Here is a 24510-nt window from a genome sequence, read left to right as displayed (position 1 = left end):
TGTTGGGATGCAGGGAAGATTATTTTGGGTTTGCACAAGACTTGTTGTGGGATGTTTAGGGGAGGAATCAAAGGTGGGGAGAGGGAAGGATCAAGGTGGTGTTGCCTCTCTCGGGCTCATCCCAAAAACCCTCAAGCTGAAGAAGCGTCCATTCCCGTCAGGGTGTGGAGGGGACCATGGCTGTCTTGGTCGGGGGACTGTGGCCACCTCAGAGTTCAGGTATCCCAGGGAGGGTGGCTGTTGTGGTAGGAGTGTTGAGGGGACAATGACCATCTTGGCTGAGGCATGGAGAGGAGTGTGGCCACCTTGGTTGGGACCTCAGAGGCACCACGGTGTCTGGGTCGGGGTGCCAATGGGTTGGTGGCTCTCAGCTGGGATATTGGGTCTCAGCTGGGTCCACTCAGTGGAGGGGACCACGGCCGTCATGGTTGGGGCATTGACACGACCGTGACCATGTTGATTGGGGTGTTCAGGGGACCATGGCCGTCTTGGTTGGTGCGTTAAGGGGACCACAACCATCTTGATAGCGCCATTGAGGGGACCACGGCCATCAAGGTTGGGTTGTTGAGGGGACCATGGCCATCATGGTTGGGGCAATGACAGGACTGTGACTATGTTGATTAGGGTGTTGAGGGGACTATGACCATCTCAGTTGGGTCATTGAGGGGACCATGGCCATCTGTGTTGGGTCATTGAGAAGACTATGGCCATCTCAGCTGGGTCATTGACAAGACTACGGCCATCTCAGCTGGGTTGTTGAGGGGACCATGGCAATCTCAGCTGGGGTGTTGAGGTGACCATGGCCAACTCAGCTGGGGCATTGAGGGGACCACGGCCGTCTCAGTTGGGTCATTGAGGAGACCATGGCCATATGGGTTGGGGCATTGAGGGGACCATGGCCATCTCAGTTGGGTTGTTGAGGAGACCATGGCCATCTCAGTTGGGCTGTTGAGGAGACCATGGCCATCTCAGCTGGGTTATTGAGGGGACCATGGTCATCTGGGTTGGGTCATTGAGATGACCATGGCCATCTCAGCTGGGTTATTGAGGGGACCATGGTCATCTGGGTTGGGGCATTGAGAAGACCATGGCCATATGGGTTGGGGCATTGAGGGGACCATGGCCATCTCAGTTGGGCTGTTGAGGAGACCATGGCCATCTCAGCTGGGTTATTGAGGGGACCATGGTCATCTGGGTTGGGTCATTGAGATGACCATGGCCATCTCAGCTGGGTTATTGAGGGGACCATGGTCATCTGGGTTGGGGCATTGAGAAGACCATGGCCATATGGGTTGGGGCATTGAGGGGACCATGGCCATCTCAGTTGGGCTGTTGAGGAGACCATGGCCATCTGGGTTGGGTTATTGAGGGGACCATGGCCATCTGGGCTGGGTCATTGAGGAGGCCATGGCCGCCCCGGCGGGGCGCTGGGGGCGCAGGGACCGAGGCCCCGGGGCACACGGGGACCCCGCCCCGCTTCGGCCCGGGCTCACCCACCGCCCCCCGGGTAGGGTCGCGCTCCCCCTCCGCCGGCACGATGGTACATCCCGGCAGCCCCCCGCCCCGGCTCGTGACCGTTTCCATGGGGACAGAGCGACGCCTGCCAGCAGAGGAGAAGCGCGGCGCTCATTGGCTCCCCCTGACGGCTGAGGGCGGGGCGAGCGACGACACCACCCAATCCGCCGGCAGCCCGCCCCCTCGGCCCCGCCCCCCCGGCGGGTGCAGGCCCCCCGTTTCCGGCGCGGCTGCGGCGGGCGGAAGCGGCGGCGGCGCGGACATGGCGTCGGGCGGCTCCCGCTCCCCCTCCCCCGCCGAGCGCCTCCCCCCGCCCTCCCCCGAGCCCCCCGGAGACTTCGGCCACGGCGACGCGCCGGGGCTGGTCGACAGCGACTCGGAGGGCGAGGACATCTTCACCGGCCCCGTGAGTGCGGGGGGGAGGGGGTAGGCCCGGCCCGAGGCGGCGGGGAGGGAAGAGCTGTGAGGGAGCAGCTGCTGGGCCCGGCCCCGGGGCGCCTGGAGGTGGGCCCTTGCTGAGGGGCCGCCCGGTGCCTGCGGACGGCGACGTGGCGTCCTCCGGGGTGGGTTAAAAAAGGGGGGAAACCCCTGGAAAATAAAAGGGGAGGGAGGGGGGGTGATGCAGCTGGGCTCGTGTCCCTGCAGGGAGCCTGGCATGTCCTCCCTCCCCGGGAGCACGGAGAGCACCTCAAGAGCCTTGGGTGGCTGTGGAGAGGGGTGCCGTGGGGGTGGGGTGGGTGCCGTGGGGGTCAGATGGGTGCCTGGGGGCCCGGTGGGTGCCCGGGGGTCAGGAGCAGGCTGCAGGGGAGCAGGCGGCTCCCTTGGCTGTGGGACTGTGCAAGGGGACGTGCCCGGCCGGTCTCTGTTCCCCCGTGGTTATAACCTGGCAGTTCTTGCAGAACCCAAGCGTCTTGAAGGAGCTTGGCAGCGTGAAGGTGGCCCTGCGTGGTTTGGGCACGGCGCTGGGGGCAGAGTCACTTGTGACGGAGCCACCTCGCTGGTTTGAAACCTGCTGGTGGCCGTCGCCCAGCGTTTTACTGCACAGCTCGTGAGACTTCCCGGGGAAAAGCCCTGGCTTCCTTCCCCCGGTGTCAGCCCTTGTCCCATCGCCATCCAGAGGGTGTCGGTGTGGCTGACTTGGTTCTTGTGGGCTTCAGTTTGCGGGGGGGGGATTTACCCCTCTGTGCAGCAGGGGTGGCAGGAGGCATCTGATGTCCCCTGATGATGAGAGTCACCAACACTTTGGTGACCTCCTTTGCCTTGTACCAGGCTGGAGGAGGGTCTAGGAAGGTTTGGTGGCACTTGTTCAGCACAACAGGTCGCTGTTGCGGCACAAAATTCCCAGGCTGAGCCCTTCCCCAGCTGGCCACCGGCCTCGGGTTCTTGGGTTCGGCGTCTGCGTGGAGCGAGGATCTTTGCTACGAGGGGCTGCAGCAGCCGGCTGGTTGCTCGAGCGCTGCTGGTGCTAGGGGTGATTTCCTAAGCTCTGCGAGCTGAGGCTGGTCGCGTTGTCCCCTGCGGGGGCTGATGCCGTGCCCTCTGCCTGCCTCACCTTTTCCAGCCTGCAGGCAGGGCAGGAGGAGTTGGTGGCTCTGGTAGAAAGCTCTCCAGGAACCTTCACCCGTCTGCAGTTTCCCAGCCCTGATGTTTTCCCTGGGCTGAGCTCAGGGAAGCCTCGAGAAGGAGACCATGGCCATGAAGGTGCCTGCGCTGGGAACGGAGCTGGCCTGGCCAAGCTTCTCTGGGAGCTTGTGAGGATGAAACTCTCATGATGGTGTGGGCAAAACAGAGCAGGGAGGTCATATGTTTTGAAAAATAACACGGGAAAGTGTCACCCTGGCCTTGCAAGAGGAAGGTGCCGGTACCTCTGACCGGCACCAGGGCACGGTGATGGTCTTGAACTTCTCAGGACCTTTCTTCATTGAAGAACTGGAAGATGCGGTAGGTGGCTTGTTGCTTTGTGGTAGAGGCAGCCACCTCAAAGGGACGAGCACTAACTGCCACAGGGCTTTCAGGCCAATGAAGCGGCCCTTCGCCGAAACTGGAGCCTGTTAAGCTAAAGCAGCTTATCAGGTGCTTAGTGTTGTTGTTGAAGCAACTGTCATAACTAATACTTGGCTCTTCGGTGGCTTCGCTTGTCTCTCTGCCCTTGAGCGTTAGCAAAACACTCGCTGCGAAGCAGGGGAGTCGGGCTGGGGAGGCAGATCCGCCCGGGTCAGGTGGCTTGATGGTGTTTAGCCAGCAAAGAAGCATTTGGGTCAGACACAAATACAGCCAGAGCTGGATCTCACCCGCCTGTTGACGAAGGTTGGATCGCTGGGTGATCACAGCCCTCTCCAGCGATGCCCTCAAGCGCCGGCTCTTCTGACCCAAGCTCCACTTCCCCATGGTTGGCATCGGGCTGGCATAGGGGGACCTAGAGAGCTTCTGTGTGTACGCCCGATGGTCGGGGTGTGCTGAATGAGGCCCCTGAGATGGCGAGTGTTGTGTCGTGGGCTGATCTAAAGAGGCTGTGGCTCTTCTGGAGTAGCAGATGGAGAAGTAGGAACAGGGCGTGGTGCTTTTGTAGTCCTAGAAACTAAATTTAAGGCAAACTGAGAAGCTGGTTGTGGTGGAAGAGTCTCCCAGCTCTCAAATGCAGAAAAGGGCTCGTTGGAGAAACTTCAGAGCCCACCTTACCTTGGCCATGTAGAGTGGGGTTTCCTTTATCAGCTAGAGCTGCTGCAGGAGCAGAGGATCTGAGTGAGACCTGCCACACGTGTCCCTGACGTAGGTTGCTGGGGTGTTAGCAGCCCTCTTGTTGGCTTTGCTGCTGTCTGGAGGAGGTCCCTGGGGTTGTAGCACTCTTGCTGGCATGGCCACCAGCTGGAGGACCGCGTGGGGGTCTGGTGAAGGGTCTAGAGGGTCTGGTGAAGGGTCTGGAGGGTCTGACCTATGAGGAACGGCTGAGGGAGCTGGGGTTGTTTAGCCTGGAGAAGAGGAGGCTCAGAGGTGACCTTAGTGCAGTCTACAACTACCTGAAGGGAGGTTGTAGGGAAGTGGGAGTCAGCCTCTTCTCCCAGGCAACTAGCAGTACGACAAGAGGACACAGCCTCAAGCTTCACCAGGGGAGGTTCAGGTTGGACATCAGGAAGCATTTCTTCTCAGCAAGGGTCATTAGCCATTGGAAGGGGCTGCCCAGGGAGGTGGTGGAGTCACCATCTCTGGAGGGGTTTAAGAAAAGCCTGGACATGGCACTTAGTGCCCTGGTCTAGTTGCCATGGTGGTGTCAGGGCAACGGTTGGACTCGATGATCCCAGAGGGCTCTTCCAGCCTGGTTGATTCTGTGATTCTGTGATTCTGTGTGACGTTTGGCGTGGGTCTCTCTGCTCCCTGCTCTCCATCACTGGCATCCTGCATGTAGCTGTTCTGACCCAAGCTGGGGGCGGTCCCAGCTTTCTCCTCCAGGAAAACATCCCAAAATACAGGAGGATTCGCCATCAAACGACGCTGATGTTTTATGTACCCAAAGACTCGAGCCCAGCTCAAAGAGGAGAGATGGAAATGGTGTGGCCGGGTGTGTTTTGGGTGTTGTGAGGAGCACTCGGCGTGTACTTGGCTGCCTACCGCTCCCGGTGCCTGTGGCTGATGGACAGGGGCTGTGGCGCCTGGCCTGTGGGCTGGCACAACCCGGTGACCTGCTGACTGCTCCCGTTCTGATAAAGATCACGGTCAAAACTGGCTCTGAAGTTTCTTGTGACACTCGGTGTCCTTAATGGCTCAGATGCCTCGGTACAGCCTTACTGGCACAGATCCTAACGCTCAGGGGTGGGTGGAAGGGAAGCTAATCTATGGTGTCCTCTGCTCACAGGAGATTTGTAGTAGTGCCCCTGTGTGGCAGTGGCCAGAAATTTGACCTGTTTGGTCCTCCAGCCTCTATTCCTTGGTGTAAATGACCTTTATGTGCTTTTAATTCCCTTACAGCGCGAGCCCACGGCACCGAAAAGGGAACCTCTTCTCCCTGTGAGCAGCACCTCCAAAGAGAACGGGGTTCGCGTAGAGCAAGATGATCAGGACTTATTTGCAGGTGAGTTTGTATCTACTGGGTGTTCACTGGGGCTTTCTAAAGCCTGGAGTGATCTACTTTTGAGCATGACGTGCAGGTCATGGATATTTCTGGACTATCACAGATCCTTATCTCAAACTCGTGTTGTTGCAGTCTGTTCTGGAAGGACAAAGGTCTGGTGGTGTTTTTGGGAAGGCCGGAGTAGCCTCCTCCAGGTCTGTAGCGTAATCACACGGCAGGATTAACTGTTTGGAAGCTGGAGAGGCTGAAAAATGAGGTTTGCTTTAGTTTTGTTGTCTTAAACTGCAAGGTAGTGTCTTCCTTGAGTTAAAGGCTTTTGTTCTCTACCTTCTCCTCCTTCCACGCAGGTGGAGGAAGCTTCTCCAGTCGAAACGTGGCTGTTCCCAAGGAACAGGAAACATAACACCCCTCAACAGGGGAAAATGAGGAGGGTCAGACCTTTCCCAGCCCTCCTGTTCCTTGGCGTGGAGGGACACACCTCTGGCAGAGGCATCTGAGAGTCACTTCTGGAGACATCTGCTAACAGATGGAAGTTCTTCCTTCCTCCGAGTGGAGAAGCATACTGGGAAGGTGCCTACCTTCCAGGCTGGCCTACGTGCCGTGTCCAAATCCAGCTTGGCTTGTAGCGTGCAGTTCCTCTAGCACAGAGCAAGGGGGTGATGCCTGGTTCCTTCTAGAATAAGAAGTTCATTGGATTAACTTCATGTTCTCCAGCAGGACTGATCAAATGCTCTTACTGCTGTGAAGATGCATTGAGTCGTGCTCTTCCCAGTGCTTACTGGTGTCCTCCCTATGGATTTTTTATTTTTGCTAATTAATATTGTTGTTACTCCCTCTTCTCTCCAAGAATATTGCAATTACCTTTCCAGAAACCCAAAGCAGAGAGGCTGACCCTTGCAAACTTCTCTTGACAGATGCCACTGTCGAGCTGTCTCTCGACAGCACGCAAAACAACCAGAAGAAGGAACCGGCCAAAGCATCCAATCCTGCCCCCTCCTTAGAAGTACCTGCAAGCTCTTCTTCTAGAAACCCTCCAAAGAGCTACGAGGAGGTGAGAATTACTCTGAGCTTTCAGACTCACCCTCCTGGTTTGGGACTGTAGTTGGCAGGAACCTGTTTGCTTAGTTGTAAACACGCATCTTAAATGATGCAATTAACGTAATTGCCGTATTGGATGCCCTGGCTTGTGTCTCAAGCCATCAGTCTGGGGCTGAGACAGCTGAAGGGGGGTTCAGCTGAGCCCCAAGGTGACACTCCGCCGAGCTCAGCCTCAGCTCTGCGCAAGATCAGATGTAGATGCAGTCTACAACTACCTGAAGGGAGGTTGTAGTGAAGTGGGAGTCGGCCTCTTCTCCCAGGCAACCAGCGATAGGACAAGAGGACACAGCCTCAAGCTTCACCAGGGGAGGTTCAGATTGGACATTAGGAAGAATTTCTTCTCGGCAAGGGTCATTAGCCATTGGAAGGGGCTGCCCAGGGAGGTGGTGGAGTCACCATCTCTGGAGGTGTTTAAGAAAAGCCTGGACATGGCACTTAGTGCCATGGTCTAGTTGCCATGGTGGTGTCAGGGCAATGGTTGGACTCGATGATCCCAGAGGGCTCTTCCAACCTGATTGATTCTGTGATTCTGTGAAGATCGTTCCCTTGGGGCTCTTTTACATCACGATTTCGGTTCTCATCTGAATGGTGTTAAAGGACCAGGAGAAGCAGAGCTGTTATAGCGGCGTTGTAAAGACAAATCCGGTTTGGGATCCTTGGAACGTGTAGCCTGGACACAAGTGAGAAGCTTGAGGGCTTTATGGGATGGCCTTGGCCAGATTGAAGAGCCAAAGATGACTTGGCAGTGTGATGAGCTCCCAGTAATGTGTGGGACTTCATGGTTTGGGGTGGACTGAAGCCTGGCTTTCTAGTTCTAACTTGTTGTCCTCGTGTGCTTACTCCTAACAGCTGGAAGAAGAGGAACAGGAGGACAAATTTGAGCTGACCGTAGGAGTGAGTGACCCAGAGAAAGTTGGTGAGTTCAAGTCCCGGCCTGCTGCACGGTGAAGCACAGGTAGACAAGCCAGGCTTGGCAGTGGGACCGAGCATAGCTGTCGCCTCCCCGTCCCACAGCTCCAGCTTTCAAGCTGTCTCTGCAAGCGCAGACTTGATCCTGGAATAACTTCTCCAAGACTTCTTCCACCATCTAGAGGAAACGAAGCTAAATAAAGCAAAATAAAATGCTGAGGTCGGAAATGAGCAAGGCAGAAGCAGGTTCTGGAAAGCCAGGGACCTCAAAGGCAGGGAGCCAGGACCAGATTTTTTTTGGGGAGGGGGAAACATGATGCTTGCAGTAGCAGAGCTTGGTGTCTGGAACTGTGGAGACCAATTTTACTTGACCTCCAGACAGCACTGTCCTGCGTACAGGTGGCAGGGGGGAGGCAAAACTGCCTTCACTTAAAATGAAGTGTATTATTCCCTGCTCTGACACCTCCCCTAGCAGCTGTGCTTGTCAGGGAAGCAGCTCTGGCTTCAAAATGAGAAGCAAGAGGGTTTTTCTCTGTTGAAAGTGGGGGGCAGAGGAACTTGGCCAGCTACGTGGCAGTCCCTGGGGTGCAGAGGACTCCAGGTAACATCTGATCGCAGCCGGCGGAGCGGCCTCACGCGTGGCAGCTCATCCTCACTGCTCTCTGGAGCTGCGAGGTGCACTGACCTGTAAATCAGAGGTATATTGGGGGTAGCATCAGACCTCTGAGGATGCCCTTCAGTTGAATTACCAGGTCCCTTTGCAAACAAGGGGGATTTCTGTGTTAGCTGGAGAAAACTGCCTCGATGTTTCAGAATCCAGCCGCCCGCAGGCAGGGGCTGTCTGACTTGCATCCCCTCAATAGACTGCTTCATGGCTGCACAGCCACCCCGTTGTTGGGTGCCAAGCAGATGTGCCGAGTCAGCCCAGCCGCTGTTGGCGTAACAAGCGCCCCATTGTCGGCGTTGGCCGCCTTAGGAAGTAAGAGGAGGGCTGAGCAGGCAGGTGGGGGAATGCCTAGTGAGCAGGGGGCCGGGGTCTCGCAGCGAGATGCTGCCTGCGGTTCTGTGCGAGATCTGGGGCTCCGTCAGGTTGGAGATGGGAACGGCTGAAGCAGGCAGAGGCCAGAAGGTTGCAGGAGCCGCGTGCTTTGCGTTCAGGTGGCGGTGGGAAGTGCTGATCCTGTGATCCTAAAGCCTTGTTTCTGTTTTCCACAGGGGATGGCATGAACGCGTATGTAGCCTACAAGGTGTCAACGCAGGTATGTCTGACTCCTCGCTCCTCACACGGGATGGGGTTATTTTTTCCATGCTTGAACACAGCCGGGCTGTCCTTTCTTAACCAAGGCAACGTGACCTAAAGAGACAGGACATCTCAATGTCTTGTTACATGGACTCGGGAGTTACAGAGTCACAGACTGGTTTGGGTTGGAAGGGACCTTAAAGATCATCCAGTTCCAACCCCCTGCCACAGGCAGGGACACCTTCCACCAGACCAGGTTGCTCACAGCCCCATCCAACCTGGCCTTGAACACTGCCAGGGAGGGGGCAGCCACAGCTTCTCTGGGCAACCTGGGCCAGGGTCTCACCACCCTCACAGCAAAGAATTTCTTCCTAATATCTCATCTAAATGTCCCCTCTTTCAGTTTAAAACCATTCCTCCTCGTCCTGTCACTCCATGCCCTTGTACAAAGCCCCTCTCCAGCTTTCCTGTAGCCCCTTCAGGTACTGGAAGGTGCTAGAAGGTCTCCCTGGAGCCTTCTCTTCTCCAGGCTGAACAGCCCCAGCTCTCTCAGCCTGTCTCCAGAGCAGAGGGGCTCCAGCCCTCTGATCATCTTCGTGGCCTCCTCTGGACTCTCTCCAACAGCTCCGTGTCCTTCTTCTGTTGGGGGCCCCAGAGCTGGACGCAGCACTGCAGGGGGGGTCTCATGAGAGCGGAGCAGAGGGGCAGAATCCCCTCCCTCGCCCTGCTGGCCACGCTGCTGGGGATGCAGCCCAGGACACGGGTGGCTTTCTGGGCTGCCAGCGCACGTTGCCGGCTCATGGTGAGCTTCTCGTCACCCATCACCCCAAGTCCTTCTCCTCAGGGCTGCTCTCAATCCATTCTCCACCCAGCCTGTGTTTGTGCTTGGATTTGTATAATCCACTTCTACCTATCAAAGGATGAGCCTAGCTGAGAAATAGATTTTGAGCCTGTTTGAAAGGAGGCTGGTATTTCCTTTCAGTTACCTCCTTGCTGTTCTGGCTGTTACCAGTGCTCAGCGTTGGAGTGAGCAGCAGGAATGACATCTGTTAGGGAGAGCCCCAGACGCTGGGGCCGTTGCTAACGGTTCTGTGCTGATGGTCACATCAGATGAAGCCGACCTGAACTCCGCTCTCGCTGAAGAGCTGCTGCTGTAGCTAGTTTCACATCAGGACCTGCTCTCCTGGGCTAGTCACAAGAAATTGAGCTGGCAAGGCCGTGCTCGCAGGGACAAGGTTCCCTGGGTGAGCCTGACCTGAGTTTCATCTCCTCTCTCCCCAGACGAGCATGCCGATGTTCAGGAACAAGCAGTTTGCAGTGAAGAGGAGGTTCAGTGACTTTCTGGGTCTCTATGAGAAGTTGTCGGAGAAGCACGCCCAGAATGGGTTCATCGTTCCTCCGCCGCCCGAGAAGAGTCTCATAGGTGAGTGGTGGAGGTGCTGAGCGCTAGAGCTGGTCCTGGCTGAAGGACAGGCATGCCTTCGGTCTCAGAGCTGAGAGGGGAAGCTGCAGAGCAGCCATGGGAAGCAGCTTAAAGCCTTGTTTGAGTTCGCAGATGGCTCCACACCTGCTTGATGTAGAGTAAAACATCATTCTCTGCACTGTCACTGAACTGCTGTTCACTTGAGTCCAGACCTGTGACCCTTCCAGTCTTGCTCTGCCTCTTTTCTGGTCGTCAACTTCTGCTAGACCTTAGGTATAAGCGGATTTTAAATTTCCAAGTAGCTCTGGCTGATGCAAGGTCAAATTCCTCTTGTGACATGCTTCTCCTCTACTATCACCCCGCTGGTCTGTACCAAACCACGCTACCTTGTGTGTTGAGTTTGCAGCAGCTCATTAATTGCGTCTTCCTTCTGTGCTAGGAATGACCAAAGTGAAAGTTGGGAAAGAAGACTCCTCCTCTGCAGAGTTCCTAGAAAAAAGACGGGCTGCTCTGGAGAGGTACAGACCCAACAGCTATCCCCTCGTGCCTGAACCGAGCGAGGGACCTCGGAAAGGTCTGACTGGCTGCACTCACCTCCCTACGTGAGGACAAAGCCGTCTCCTTCTAGGTTTGCAGCAAGCCTGGAGGCTGCCGAAGAGCTGCAACTGCAGAGAGTTGCTTTGACTTTGTAAAACTCTCTCCTGCTTCCAAAGCTTCTGGTGTTTGGTCTGAATCTGGCCAAACTCCACCGGTGTGGCAGGGAGAGAACTGAGCTGTCTCAGGAGCCCCAAAATACGGATGTTGAGTAATAGTAAAAGTGGTGCAGATGAGGTGAGAAACAACTCGATCTCTAACTTGCACCCTCACCACCCAGCCACAGGTGGCCTTTCCTCTGCCACCTGCGTTGACTGGTGTAGGTAGCACCAGGATGCTGCTCCCCTCCAGCTTCAGCCTCTGTTAAAAGTATCATTGCTGAAGATTTAGCACTAAATCTTGATCACTTGACGTATCAAGTGATTTTCTTGCCGTAGCAAGTATGAATCAAAGGTCTGGCAGGTTCTGGTCTTGCAGGCTACTCTCAGCAGGGTCTGCAGGGAGGTGGGTGAAGGAGGACAGCTTGTTGGGCCTGACTTCTAGCTACAGAACTGCCACTTTGGAGTAAATAACAAGCGTGTCGCAGCTCACCGAGACGGCTTGGAGCCAGGTTTGCTGCAACCCAAGTAACTCTTGGTGCGTTCCTCCCCGCAGGTACCTACGGAGAGTGGTCAGCCATCCAACAATGCTGCAGGACCCAGACGTGAGGGAGTTCTTGGAAAAGGAGGAGGTCAGTAGCGTGGAGTAATGTAGCTACGAGCACCTCAGAAGTATGGAGGGAAACGGTACGTGAGTGGTTAGTGAGGCGTGATGCTTCAAAGCTCAGCGAGAAGCAGCAGAACCCTCTAAGAGCTCTTCACCAGTGATGACAAGAACAGGACTCTTCTGTGTGTCGGTGCTTGTCTAAGCACTGTAGACTCATAACAAGCTCTGGCCTAGCTTGCTGACATCGTGGTGGGGCACACGTGGAGAGCACGGGTGGTCTTTGTTGTCTGAAATCCATGACAGACATGGTTGGGGGTGAGGGGCATCCTGTGCTGTCTTGGCCTGATGCTCAGATGGTAGAATCACAGGATGGTTTGGGTTGGAAGGGACCTTAAAGATCATCTAGTCCCAACCCCCCTGCCATGGGCAGGGACACCTTCCACTAGACCAGGTTGCTCCAAGCCCCATCCAACCTGGCCTTGAACGCTTCCAGATGTGGAGGGAGAGCTGGCCGAGGTGGTCTCTGCTCCCTAACGGGAGTGTGGCCATGCACAACTGCACACCTTGATGTGAAGAAGTCATTCCTAAAGAGGCTGAGCCCTGGGGAAACCCTCACCTGAGTGATGCCAGCACTGATGCTGTGCTGGAGGGCTCTGATGTAGGAGCAGACATCATGGAAACGCTTCGCTTTGCTGTTGAGCAGGTGCAGCTTTGGGAAATAGTTGGGGCTGGTGTGGAGTATTTCTCAGTATCAAGGCACTGCTCTAGTGCTGCTTTTATCTCCTCACAAAGAAACTTTTTCTCTTTCTTCATAGCTACCAAGAGCAGTAGGCACCCAGACCCTGAGCGGAGCAGGAATACTGAAGATGTTCAACAAAGCCACGGATGCTGTCAGTAAAATGACCATCAAGATGAATGAATCGGACATAGTAAGTATTAGGACACCTCTGGGCTGTCCTCGTCCTCTCCCCAGCTCCAGCTTCGGGTGCGAGATGCAAGGAAAGCCTCGCAGCTGTGGGCATCAGCTCTGAGTTTACCCGTTTCAGTGGTTTGAGGAGAAGCTGCAGGAGGTGGAGTGCGAGGACCAGCGGCTACGGAAGTTGCACGCTGTCGTGGAGACGCTAGTGAGCCACAGGAAAGGTAACGAGCTTGGTACCTGTAGTACTTGGTACTCTGTATTTTGGCCTGTAACAGTTAAGACTTGTGCGGTGTCTGAGTGGAGGTCACCGGTGGCAGGTGTCCTAGGAGGCACTTGGAGAAGATAGGACAGTGCTTCCTTCCTATAAAGGACTCTCTGTCTCTTCATCATGGCAGACAGAAATAGAATGGTAAACCCACCTAGAACCATAGAACCATTTTGGTTGGAAAGGACCTTTAAGATCATCCAGTCCAACCGTTAACCCAGCCCTGCCAAGGCCACCACTAACCCGTGTCCCTCAGCACCACATCTACACGGCTTTTGAATTCCTCCAGGGATGGTGACTCCACCATTGCCCTGGGCAGCCTGTTCCAGTGCTTGACAACCCTTGCAGGGAAAAAATCTTCCCTGATCTCCAATCTAACCCTCCCCTGGTGCAACTTGAGGCCGTTTCCTCTTGTCCCATCACTTGTTACCTGGGAGAAGAGACCGACCCCCACCTCGCTACACCCTCCTTTCAGGTAGCTGTAGGCAGCGATAAGGACCTCTTCTGTCTGGCCCTACAAGCTTAGGACGGTGATGATGAAGTGAACCGGTGTCCTGCAGGATGAAGGCTGCTGTAGCACACCTGAGCAGGCCTCATCTTATTACTGATTGGGAGCTGTCCCCTGGCAGGGAGCAGGGAGGTTTTGCTTCCTCTCCATGTTTTGGTTGACTTCTGCAAAGCCATGCCCGTCCTCCCCCTCTGCTGCTTCCCTTCTCCTCCCTGGTTGGAGTTACCCTCCTCCTGCCGTGCTGCAGAAGCTGCCAGCTCTGAGACAGCGCCGGCTCTTCAGCCGGTGTCTCCTTGGGCTGAACTCTAGGCTGGGGCCTTACTTGCAGAGCACGTGGTCAGTTGACCTTGCGAGGCCCGTCAGTTGACTCTCTTCTTCCGTTCGCTAGAGCTAGCGTTGAACACGGCCCAGTTTGCAAAGAGTCTGGCCATGCTGGGGAGCTCGGAGGACAACACGGCCCTGTCTCGGGCGCTGTCCCAGCTGGCTGAGGTGGAAGAGAAGATCGAACAGCTACACCAGGAACAGGCTAACAATGACTTCTTCCTCCTGGCCGAACTCCTAGGAGACTACATCCGCCTCCTCTCTGTTGTAAGGGTAAGCACTCCTTCGGGGCAAGCTCTAGGCTGGTCCTAGCACCGATCTTAGGCTTAGGTGTGCCAGGAGGCAGCTGGTCTTCTAAATTCAAGCACAGGGCATGGGAGTGCCCCTGATCCCTTCAGGCAGAGGGCAAAACTTGCTGCTTGTCCTGTTGTGCATGTTCAGGGGGGACTGTGGAGCAAGTTCTTGGCTTGTAGGTGGCCTCAACCCTTCCAGAGGTGAAGGCTCAGGCTACTGTGGAGGCTGTGAGCTGGTGAGTGGTGATCTGGGTGTTGCAAATAGATCTGCCAAGCACCTACTGGGGGAACAGCTTGAGTCTTCAAGTCCATGTGGCCTGCCTGGTGTGCTGGCCTCCTTGCTGGAGGCTGAAAGAAACCAGTCCCAAGTGAGCTGTGGGTCTGGCAGGCCGACTCGGTCCTGCCCCAAACTTGTCCTGCCTCAGCGGTTGTTTCTGGAGGCTACAGAGGCCAGAAGGCAGCCTAGTGCGGAGGCACGAGTCTCCTTGGTCTGCCAGTCTGTACTGGGAGGTGTGGTGGGTGCTCCAGGGAGCTCCAGGGAGGTGTGCTGGGGCTTTTCCAATGACTGTGTCCTGCCAAACGCTAGAGCAGGTGGGCAGCCCCGTACAGAGGGAGGCCTCAAAGCTGTTCCTGAAGCATGAGTTGGTTGATGTTGCACCTGGGCTCCTTCACTAGTAGAGCAAGTCCATGTTCTGGTTCAGCTTTGGTTACACTGAGATGGGTCCAGGACCTCAGTGATGAAGCAGCTCTGTCACTAGTTGATGTCCCACTTGGCAAAGGTGTGGTTGTCACTGTCAGCAGAGCTCCTTGCAGCTGCCTGCTGCTCCTGGTGTGGTGGCAGAGGCAAAGCAGAGCTCAGTCTCTCTGCTCCTTCCTTTTCAGGGAGCCTTTGACCAGCGCATGAAGACCTGGCAGCGGTGGCAGGACGCCCAGACCATGCTGCAGAAGAAGAGGGAGATGGAGGCCAGGCTGCTGTGGTCCAACAAACCCGACAAGCTGCAGCAGGCCAAAGAGGAGATCTCGGAGGTAGGGCTTTGCTCTGGGGAACAGTTGTGGTTCTGAAACTGCTCAGAGAGGGGAGCGAGAGCTTCTCCACCTCGCCTGCCCTGGGAACAGCGCGTTCCTCTCTCCGCAGTGGGAGTCCCGTGTGACGCAGTACGAAAGGGACTTCGAGCGCATTTCTGCCGTCATCCGCAAGGAAGTGATACGGTTTGAGGTACGTTTGGCACCAGCCCTCGGCCTGCAGCTGGTTGGCTTTGATGTGCCTTGGCTGGGAACACCAGCCTGGACTAGGTCTTGCATGTGGGTCAGGGCAATCCCAAGCACAAACACAGGGTGGGTGGAGAATGGATTGAGAGCAGCCCAGAGGAGAAGGACTTGGGGTGATGGGTGATGAGAAGCTCACCATGAGCCGGCAACGTGCGCTGGCAGCCCAGAAAGCCACCCGTGTCCTGGGCTGCATCCCCAGCAGCGTGGCCAGCAGGGCGAGGGAGGGGATTCTGCCCCTCTGCTCCGCTCTCGGGAGACCCCCCCTGCAGTGCTGCGTCCAGCTCTGGGGCCCCAACAGAAGAAGGACACGGAGCTGTTGGAGCGAGTCCAGAGGAGGCCACAGAGATGCTCAGAGGACTGGAGCCCCTCTGCTCTGGAGACAGGCTGAGAGAGCTGGGGCTGTTCAGCCTGGAGAAGAGAAGGCTCCGGGGAGACCTTCTAGCACCTTCCAGTGCCTGAAGGGCTACAGGAAAGCGGGAGAGGGGCTTTTTACACGGGCATGGAGTGATGGGACGAGGGGGAACGGTTTTAAACTGAAAGAGGGGAGATTGAGATTAGATCTTAGGGAGAAATTCTTTGCTGTGAGGGTGGTGAGACCCTGGCCCAGGTTGCCCAGAGAAGCTGTGGCTGCCCCCTCCCTGGCAGTGTTCAAGGCCAGGCTGAATGGGGCTTGGAGCAACCTGGTCTGGTGGAAGGTGTCCCTGCCCATGGCAGGGGGGTTGGAACTAGATGATCTTTAAGGTCCCTTCCAACCCAAACCAGTCTGTGATCAGCCAGGGGTCACCTTGGCTCCTGACCCCGCTCCCAGTGCAGCAGTTGGCAATATTTGGAAATCCGGACACGTGCAAGTTGGGGCATCACTGCCGTGGGCAGAGCTGGTGACTCTTGGCCCAGAGGCGGCTTCTACACAGAGAAGTGTGTCCGTTAAAATGCAGGTGGGTGGGCAAAGATCCTCTGAGCCATCAGGCTGTGGCCGGAGGCGAGCTTCATCCTCAACATCTCGTGCTCTTGGACTGGTCTCTTCATGGGACCTCAGGAGGAACAGAAAAATCCTGGTGGTTTCTCCTTTGCCCGTAAAAGCCGGCGGGTTTTGGTGGTTCCTTCAGCCTTGTCCTCACCCCTGCGCCCATCTCTTGCAGAAAGAGAAATCCAAGGACTTACGAAACCACGTCATGAAATACCTTGAGACGTTACTAAACTCTCAGCAACAGGTGAGTCACCCCAACCCCTGCCGTGGTCCCACCTCTTGAAGCTCTTAGCGCGAGCTCAACCGTGACCCCTCCACCGTGGAGGAGAAAAATGAACCCACTTTAGGGCTGGTTGGGGGGAGAAGGGGCTTCTACCCCCTAAAAACGCTTCTGGGCTTGAACCCCGCTGGCGAAGCGCCCTGATTTTCTCTTTCTCTCGTGTCTCCACAGCTCGTGAAGTACTGGGAAGCGTTTCTCCCCGAAGCCAAGGCCATTTCCTAACTGGACCGAGCGAACGAGCGCACCTGAACTTTGCCTTTTGATTTTTTTTTTTTATATATCTCCACACCACACACTGTACCTCTTCCTCTTTTACACCTTCAACACTCAAGCTGGTAGAGGTTTAACCCCCCCAGACAAGCAGCTTCCAAGCCAGTAACTCTTCTAACTGTATATTTTTCATTTAGCAACATATATTTTCTTACTGAAGAGAAACTAGTTTCCTGCTTTTAAGACCAGACCTGGCGTAGGGGGTTAACGAGAGATGGAAGAAAAAAAAATAATGTCTATTTTTCAGGCTGGGTTTTAGGGCTCTAATAACTCTCTTTACTCTTGCAGTGCCATGAAAATTCTGTAATAAAACTTGTATCAGGGCACAACAGGCTCCGGCTGGTCGGGGGGTGGGGCGGGGAAGGGGTAACGGCCGCATCCTGCGGAAGGGAGGCAGCGGAGCCTTGGTGTGCTGGGATGTGGGTGACCTTGGGCACTGCCCCAGCCACCTCTCCTGCCTCCTGCTGAAGCTTTTGGGGACGTGGGTGACCTTGGGCACTGCCCCAGCCACCTGTCCTGCCTCCTGCTGAAGCTCTGGCTTTCTGCCTGCCTTCGGGGAGGCTGTTTTTAGGAGCTGAGCTCAGCGGGGGCTGCGCCGTGGGATTTGGGGGAGGGACCTGGCACCTCCAGAAGCCACCATGGGGTCATGATGCTGCAAGGGGCAGCTCTGGCTCCTTGAAACCCCCTCCCAGGATCCCAGCGCTGGATTTAATCAAAACCGATACCCTTAAAAAAAGGGAAAAGGCGACTGGTGCCGACTTCCCACTTTCCTTTCCCCTTGTCCCTATAGAGCCGGATCCCTACGGGACCTCCAGGCTCAGTTACGTGCTGGATTTGGGGTTGGGGGCTGCAGCTCCCTTCCTTGGGGTGGTTTTGGGGTCCTCTGGGTACCCAGGGGCTGTGGGTGGCCCGGAGCGGGGCTGACCTCAGTCCCGGAGCCTGGGGGAGGTAACGGAGGTGGCCACCCCCGCTGTCCCCCCCCAACAGCAGCGGGGCCATGATCATCGTCTCCATCCCGGCAGCGGAGCCCCAGGCAGCGACAGGCAGCCCTGACAAGGGACACACGGTGAGGGGCTCCTTGGGGGGCTGGGGGGGGTTGGCTGTCCCCAGGGGGGTCCCCACCTGCCTGGGAAGGGTGGGTGGGGGTTGTGTCCCTCTACCCCAGGGGTTGGGGGGTCTAGAATTGCCCCCCCAGGTGTCCCCCATATGCTCTGGGGGTGGAGGTCTCTGCTTGTCCCCAAGGGTCCCTGCTGGGGGGGGGGGGGGGGGGCACAGACCCTCTACATTTGGGGGGGGGGGTGGGCCCCTCTGGTCCCAATGGGTGGGGGGGGTCCCTGTCTCCCCCGGGTGCCCCCACCTACCTCAGGGGTTGGAGGTCCCCAAGTGTCCCCCGGGGGGGGGGGTGGTGGTCCCCATATACCCCAGGGGGCAAAGGTCTCTGGCCTCGGGGGGGTGGGGGATGTCCCTGCCAGGGTCACCCTCTGCCCTTGAAAGTGGGAGTGTTCCTCTACCCTGGGGGGTCCCCTCTGGCCCCAGAGGGGGTGGGGGTCCCTGTCTGCCCCAGGGTGCCACCATCTCTCTTGGGGGGGGAATGATGGTCCCTGCCTGCACCCAGAGGATCCTTGTCACCCTCTACCCTTGAAAGGGGTGTCCCTGGCTGGGGGGTCCCCTCTGGCCCCAGGGGGTCCTTGTCATCCCCAGGGTGCCCCATTTGCCCGAGCGGTTGGAGGGCTCTGCATGTCCCATCTCCCCCCATGTCCTGTCTGCCCCAAGGGTTGGGGGGGGGTGGGTGTCTCTTCCCCTGGGGGTGCAGGACCCCAAGTTCCCCGGGGGGTGTGTGTGTGTCCGTCCCTGTCAGAGCACCCTTTAACCCTGTAATTTTGGGGTCCCTGTCCCATGGGGTCCCCTCTGGCTCCAGGGGGTTGAGGTCCCCCTGCCTGGTGGCCCTCTGGCCTTGAAAAAGGGGGGGGGACATCCCTGGCCTGGGGGGATCCCCACTGGCCCTTGGGGGGGTGGGGGTGGGTGGCAATCCCCTGTCTGCTTCTGGGTCCCCCCTGCCTGTCCCCGGGGGTTGGGATGGCCCCACAGTCCCCACTGGGGTGTCCCCACATGCTTCAAGGGTCAGAGGTCCCTGCCTGATCTCAGGGGTCCTGTCTGCCCTGGGAGTGGGGTGGGGGGAACAGGGGGGTCTGGGGAGTGGAGGGCCCTGCCTGAGGCCCCTCTACCCTTGAATGGGGGGAGTGGGTGATGCTGGTGTCCACTGGCCCCAGGGGGTGGCAGTGTCCCTGTCCCCCCCACCCCAGACACCCCCATATGCCCCAGGAGTGTGCCCCGCTCCCCCCCAATCCTCTGGGGTCTGGAGGTCCCCAAGTGCCCCTCGGGTGTCCCCACATGCCCCAGGGAGGGGTGTGGAGATCCCTGCCAAGGGGGACCCTCTGCCCTTGAAGAGGGGATGGGGAGGGGACAAGGATGAGGATGGATATGGGAAGGGGAGGGTCCATGACCATCCCCAGGGGGTCTCTGCTGGGGGATGATGATGATGATGGTGGTGGTGGTGGTGGTGATGGTGATGATGATGACACCCCACTACCCTTGAAGGGGTGGTTGGGGGGGGGGTCTGGCCTAGGGGGTCCTCAGGAGGGGCAGGTGGTCCCTGCCTGCCCCAAGGTGTCCCCATTTGCTTCATGTGTTGATGGTCCCTGCCTGCCCCTGGCATGGGTGGTCCCACTGCTCCCAGGGGGTTGGAGGTCCCTGACTGTCCCCCTGCCTGAGTGTCCCCAGGGGTCCTCACCCGCCTTGGGGGAGGACGCTGAGGGTGGCAGTGGGTGACCCCGCGGCGCAGGTGTTCAGGGTGGAGGTGCTGTGCGATGGCCGGCGGCACACGGTGGTGAAACGCTACAGCGAGTTCCAGGCGCTGCACAAGCAGGTGAGACCCTCGGCACCGCGCCGGGGACACCAGCTCCACGGGGGGGCGGTGGGAGTGGCGGGGGGGGGCGGTCCATGCTGCCGTGGTGGCCATCCATCTATCCTAGATCAAGAAGACCTGCAAGGTCCCCGACTTCCCCCCTCGCCGTGTCCCCCACTGGATGCCCAAAGCGCTGGAGCAGCGCCGGCAGGGCCTGGAGCTCTACATCCGGGTAAGGTGCTGCCCGGCGGGGGCTTTGGGAGGTTTTTTTTTGGGGTGCTACCCCCCCCCCCCCCACCCTGGGTGCACGGCAGGGTGTCCTGTACTACAACGAGGAGCTGCCCCAGGACGTGCTGGACTTCCTGAAGGTGCGGCGTTGCCAGCAGGACCCCAAGGCCAGCGGTGCCCCGTGAGTAGGAGAGCAGTGATGGTGCCAGCAGGCTCTGCTGGTTTAATCCCCCACGGTGCCACGATCGTCCCCCGAAGCACCCCAAGCCATGGGGCTGGGGACAGGCAGGGGGCTGGCATGTGGCCAGGGTGAAAGAGGGACCCTTCATCGGGTGCTGACGTCCCCTCTCCCATGGCAGTGCTGTCCGCCTCCCCTCCCAGCGGCCTGTTGTCGGCTTCTGCACTGACCCCTACGTGCGGCCACTGGGTACCAGTAAGGAGTGGGACCGCAGGGCCCCAAAACTAAGGGAAAAGGTTCTTTTGGGCCCCCCCAAAAGGTGTTTTTCCTTTTAACGGGGCCTGGGACGGAAGCAAAGCTGCTCCAGCTCCCCCCTTTCCTCACAGACCCGCTCCCCGACACCATCCTCAGTGGGGTGCTGCAGGGCCTCTACATCCCCCTGAGCCAGGCAGCGCCTCGAGCCACCGGCCCGCCGGGCTCCTGAACACCCGGGGCCACCAAAATGATCCCTGCGGTAAAAATAACTCCTCGCTGCTGGGATGGAGCTGGAAAACTGGGTGGGAGACACCAAGGGGAGCCACCACCATCCAACGTGCCTTCGTGGGGAGAGCAGGAGCTCTGCCTTCTGCCCTGACCTTTGGGGGTTGCGGTAGCAGCCTTCGGACCTCGAACCGTGCTGGCAAACCCCTCAAGCATCCGGGTTTTGGTGCAATAAATCACTTGGGCTTGATTGATTGGCAAAAAGATGGCTGCACCCTGTTAATTCGGCAACGTGAACGCGGGGCCAAGCTCGGTGCCGCTCTCGGCTCGATGAAACGGGGAAGGAGGAAGGTTGAGGGGTGGGTGAGCACTTCACCCCGCTCCCAGAGCGGAAGAGAGGCGACTCGTTTAAAAAACACATTGGTCACGTTTATTGGTGCATGTGCTTCTTACAAAAGTGATGGAAGAGGAGCCAGCGCCCGGCTGGAAGGCGGCAGGGCGGTGGTGAGGCCGGGCAGCGGGGCCGTGGGGCACAGCGGCTCTGCTGCTGCTCCCACCCGCTCTGGGGTGACAGGGAAACGCCACGGCGAGGGGAGTGGGGTGGCCCCAGGCCCGCAGCCCATCGTGGCCGGGTCCCTCGCAGCGCGCAGGGCCCCGCACCGTGTCGCGGAGCCGGGAGGGTGGGTCACTCTTTGGCGATGGCGAATGGCTTCTCCACCTCGATGGTGCCGCAGTCGGCGATGGTGACGTCCTTCAGGGGCTTGTCCCGGCTGTCCGTCTTGGTGTTCTCCACCTTCCTCACCACGTCCTGGCGACAACAGAGGCATGAGAGCGGGGTTGGGCACAGGTAGAGCTGACTCAGCACCATCCCCATCCCAGAAGGCACCTCCCAGCCTGTTCTCCACAGCGCTCTGCCCCCAGCCACCTCGCTTGGGCAGCCTCTGCCCGCTCCCGCTCTCCCCCTGGGAATAAATCACTCTCATCACCCCCCCTCAGCCCCCATCACCCCCTTACCATGCCCTCCAGCACTTTGCCGAACACCACGTGCTTGCCATCCAACCACGGCGTCTTCACCGTGGTGATGAAGAACTGGGAACCGTTGGTGTCTTTGCCGGCGTTGGCCATGCTCACCCAGCCGGGGCCGTAGTGCTTCAGCTTGAAGTTCTCGTCGGGGAAGCGTTCCCCGTAGATACTTTTTCCTAAGGGGAGGGGGAAAAAAAAGCTTCGTTGCTCTGTGTGTCAGGGTAGGGGTGATGATGGTGGCTCTCTCCACGGGCTGGGTTCAGGGAACTGGGAGCTACCAGAGGGAGCTAAAAGCACCCCATGAGCTGGGCAGGAGAGATCATGGCCCCAAAGGACTGGAGCAGGAAGCTGCGCAGGAGCAGACCTGATAAGAGCTTACAAGCCCAAACGCTGATACCATTAACTTTACTGTTTGCTAAGTGCTGGTGGAAGGTTTGAACTCTGCCGCTACCGGACTAAACGTGTCCTGGCAGCCAGGACACCTGGCACAGGCACCAGCTGTTGCAGGGGCAAGTTTTCTTAGTGAGGAACTCCAGGTCCTCCCGGGCCAGAGGGGTAATGTTCAGGTACCAACCAGCCCGTCCCTCCCCAGCACCAAGCTCTGCTTCGAGGCCAGGTCTCCACGAGCTGCGCGCCTAGCTTGTTCCCACTGCGGCACCGTGCTCCAGTTCCATGCTGGTCCCCAGCGGGAAGCCAGGCAGTGGGTTGGGAGCGTGGCTGCTGTCTCGTTTCGGGACAGCACCTAGATCCTTGGGCTGGCAGGGGCTAATTTACCTCCAGTGCCATCTCCACGGGTGAAGTCTCCTCCCTGGATCATGAAGTCCTTGATCACACGGTGGAACTTGCTACCCTTGAAGCCAAATCCTTTCTGGGGGTGGAGAGGGAGACAATGGAGTAAGGTAAAGGTGAGGCAGAGCTCCCTCTGTCCAGCTGTGCCCCAGGGTGCCAAGCAGGAGCCTCCCAGGAGGCCCAGTGAGGCCCAGCCAGGCAACCCCTGGCCCCTCACCTCTCCGGTGGCCAATGCCACGAAGTTCTCCACCGTCTTGGGCACCGTCTTGCCAAAGAGCCCTATGACGACGCGGCCCACATCCTCCTCACCGATCCGCAGGTCGAAGAACACCTTGGGGAGGGGGGAGAGGAAGAGGTAGGTTGGGGCGGGGAGGGCATCAGCGGAGCCAGCCTCACCTTGCTGGGCCAAAACAACCCCCCCCAGGTCTGACCCACCACATCCAACCAGGCCTAACCTCGCTGGGCCAGGCCTCCGCCACCCCACCCGGGCCTCCCTCACTCCAAGGCCCTTCCAACCCCACCCGGGCCTCCCTCACCCCAAGGCCCTTCCAACCCCACCCGGGCCTCCCTCACCCCAGGCCCCCCTAGCCCCACCCGGGCCTCCCTCACCCCAGGCCCCCCCCAGGCCTCCCTCACCCCAGGTCCCCCCACCCCCGCCCAGGCCCTTCCCCACCGGGTTCCCCCCCCCACGACCTTGGCGGTGACCTTGGGTCCCTTCTTGCGCTCGTCGGCCCTCGAGGCAGCGGGCAGGAGGAGCAGGAGGGCAGCGCCCAGCGCCGCCGCCGCCACCAGCACCCTCATCCTGCGCCGCTCGCAGCCCGGCCACAGCGCCCGCCGCACCGCCTGCATCCGGCCCCGCCCCGCGCCCCCCGCCCCCGCCGCGCAGTGGTACGCGCCGCTCCCCGCCCGCCCGCTCCAGTCGCCCGGGCGCGACCAACAGCTGCAGGAGGGGGGGGGGGGAGAGGAAAGCACCTTCCAGCCGGGCGGGGGCGGCACCGGCGTGAGCCGCCGGGCGGATGCCACGTTGCCCCTCGCTCGGTAGCCGCGGCGCTGTCAATCAGGAGAGGAGCGGCGCGTTGATTGGCTGCCGCGGAGAAAGAGGCGGGGCCGGGGCGGTGAGCTGTGAGGGGCGGGCACGCGCGGCGGGCGCTGAGGGGGCGCGCGCCGGCGGCGGGAGGAAGCGCGAATCACAGAATCACAGAATCAATCAGGTTGGAAGAGCCCTCTGGGATCATCGAGTCCAACCGCTGCCCCTACACCACCCTGTCAACTAGACCAGGGCACTAAGTGCCATGTCCAGTCTTTTCTTAAACACCTCCAGAGATGGTGACTCCACCACCTCCCTGGGCAGCCCCTTCCAATGTCACAGACGGGTTCGGGTTGGAGGGACCATAACGATCGTCCGGTTCCAGCCCCCTGCCATGGGCAGGGACACCTTCCACCAGACCAGGTTGCTCCAAGCCCCATCCAACCTGGCCTTGAACACTGCCAGGGAGGGGGCAGCCACAGCTTCTCTGGGCAACCTAGGCCAGTGTCTCCCCACCCTCACAGCAAAGAATTTCTTCCTAATACCTAACCTAAATCTCCCCTTTCAGTTTAAAACCGTTCCCCCTCGTCCCATCACTCCATGCCCTTGTAAAAAGCCCCTCTCCAGCTTTCCTGTAGCCCCTTCAGGTACTGGAAGGTGCTAGAAGGTCTCCCCGGAGCCTTCTCTTCTCCAGGCTGAACAGCCCCAGCTCTCTCAGCCTGTCTCCAGAGCAGAGGGGCTCCAGCCCTCGGATCATCTCAGTGGCCTCCTCTGGACTCGCTCCAACAGCTCCGTGTCCTTCTTCAGTTGGGACCCCAGAGCTGGACGCAGCACTGCAGGGGGGGGTCTCCTGAGAGTGGAGCAGAGGGGCAGAATCCCCTCCCTCGCCCTGCTGGCCACGCTGCTGGGGATGCAGCCCAGGACACCATTGGCTTTCTGGGCTGCCAGCGCACGTTGCCGGCTCATGGTGAGCTTCTCATCACCCATCACCCCAAGTCCTTCTCCTCAGGGCTGCTCTCAATCCATTCTCCACCCAGCCTGTGTTAGTGCTTGGGATTGCCCCGACCCACATGCAGGACCTTGCACTTGGCCTTGTTGAACTTCATGTGGTTCACACAGGCCCACCTCTCCAGCCTGCCCAGGTCCCTCTGGATGCCATCCCTTCCCTCCAGCATGGTGACCACACCACACAGCTTGGTGTCGTCGGCAAACTTGCTGAGCATGCACTCAATCCCACT

At 58.6% G+C, this 24510-nt stretch overlaps 3 protein-coding genes across 5 annotated transcripts; 2 read left to right on the top strand and 1 right to left on the bottom strand.

Moving 5' to 3' along the window:
* The first annotated feature begins 1760 nt into the window (after window positions 1-1760).
* Window positions 1761-16971, top strand: SNX1 (sorting nexin 1). The gene is made up of 15 exons (XM_068409746.1): window positions 1761-1921; window positions 5479-5581; window positions 6496-6632; window positions 7529-7595; window positions 8804-8847; window positions 10110-10251; window positions 10691-10769; window positions 11500-11575; window positions 12366-12479; window positions 12597-12690; window positions 13631-13836; window positions 14739-14882; window positions 14992-15072; window positions 16265-16336; window positions 16544-16971. Exons 1-15 carry the CDS (start codon window positions 1778-1780, stop codon window positions 16592-16594), a joined length of 1554 nt encoding a protein of 517 aa, XP_068265847.1. The 5' UTR covers window positions 1761-1777; the 3' UTR covers window positions 16595-16971.
* A 268-nt stretch (window positions 16972-17239) lies between these two features.
* SNX22 (sorting nexin 22) lies at window positions 17240-20523 on the top strand. Of its 3 annotated transcripts, none has more exons than XM_068410091.1 (7): window positions 17240-17462; window positions 17630-17708; window positions 19485-19568; window positions 19675-19779; window positions 19895-19956; window positions 20135-20208; window positions 20340-20523. In XM_068410091.1, the coding sequence occupies exons 2-7, from the start codon at window positions 17640-17642 to the stop codon at window positions 20435-20437; spliced, it is 492 nt and encodes a 163-aa protein (XP_068266192.1). In that variant the 5' UTR covers window positions 17240-17462; window positions 17630-17639; the 3' UTR covers window positions 20438-20523. The 3 variants fall into 3 exon arrangements, with proteins under 3 accessions (XP_068266192.1, XP_068266191.1, XP_068266190.1); XM_068410090.1 differs by having other exon boundaries at window positions 17241-17462; window positions 19862-19956; window positions 20135-20202; XM_068410089.1 differs by having other exon boundaries at window positions 17242-17462; window positions 19862-19956.
* Window positions 20524-20840: 317 nt separating this feature from the next.
* PPIB (peptidylprolyl isomerase B) lies at window positions 20841-23115 on the bottom strand. The gene is made up of 5 exons (XM_068410088.1): window positions 22939-23115; window positions 22463-22576; window positions 22231-22324; window positions 21448-21632; window positions 20841-21241 (listed from the first exon to the last, which is right to left on the bottom strand). The coding sequence occupies exons 1-5, from the start codon at window positions 23092-23094 to the stop codon at window positions 21119-21121; spliced, it is 672 nt and encodes a 223-aa protein (XP_068266189.1). The 5' UTR covers window positions 23095-23115; the 3' UTR covers window positions 20841-21118.
* Window positions 23116-24510: the final 1395 nt, after the last annotated feature.

This window comes from Nyctibius grandis, chromosome 11 (genome assembly GCF_013368605.1).
Source record: "Nyctibius grandis isolate bNycGra1 chromosome 11, bNycGra1.pri, whole genome shotgun sequence".
Classification (NCBI taxonomy): domain Eukaryota; kingdom Metazoa; phylum Chordata; class Aves; order Nyctibiiformes; family Nyctibiidae; genus Nyctibius; species Nyctibius grandis.
This window is presented reverse-complemented; position numbering and strand designations above follow the sequence as displayed.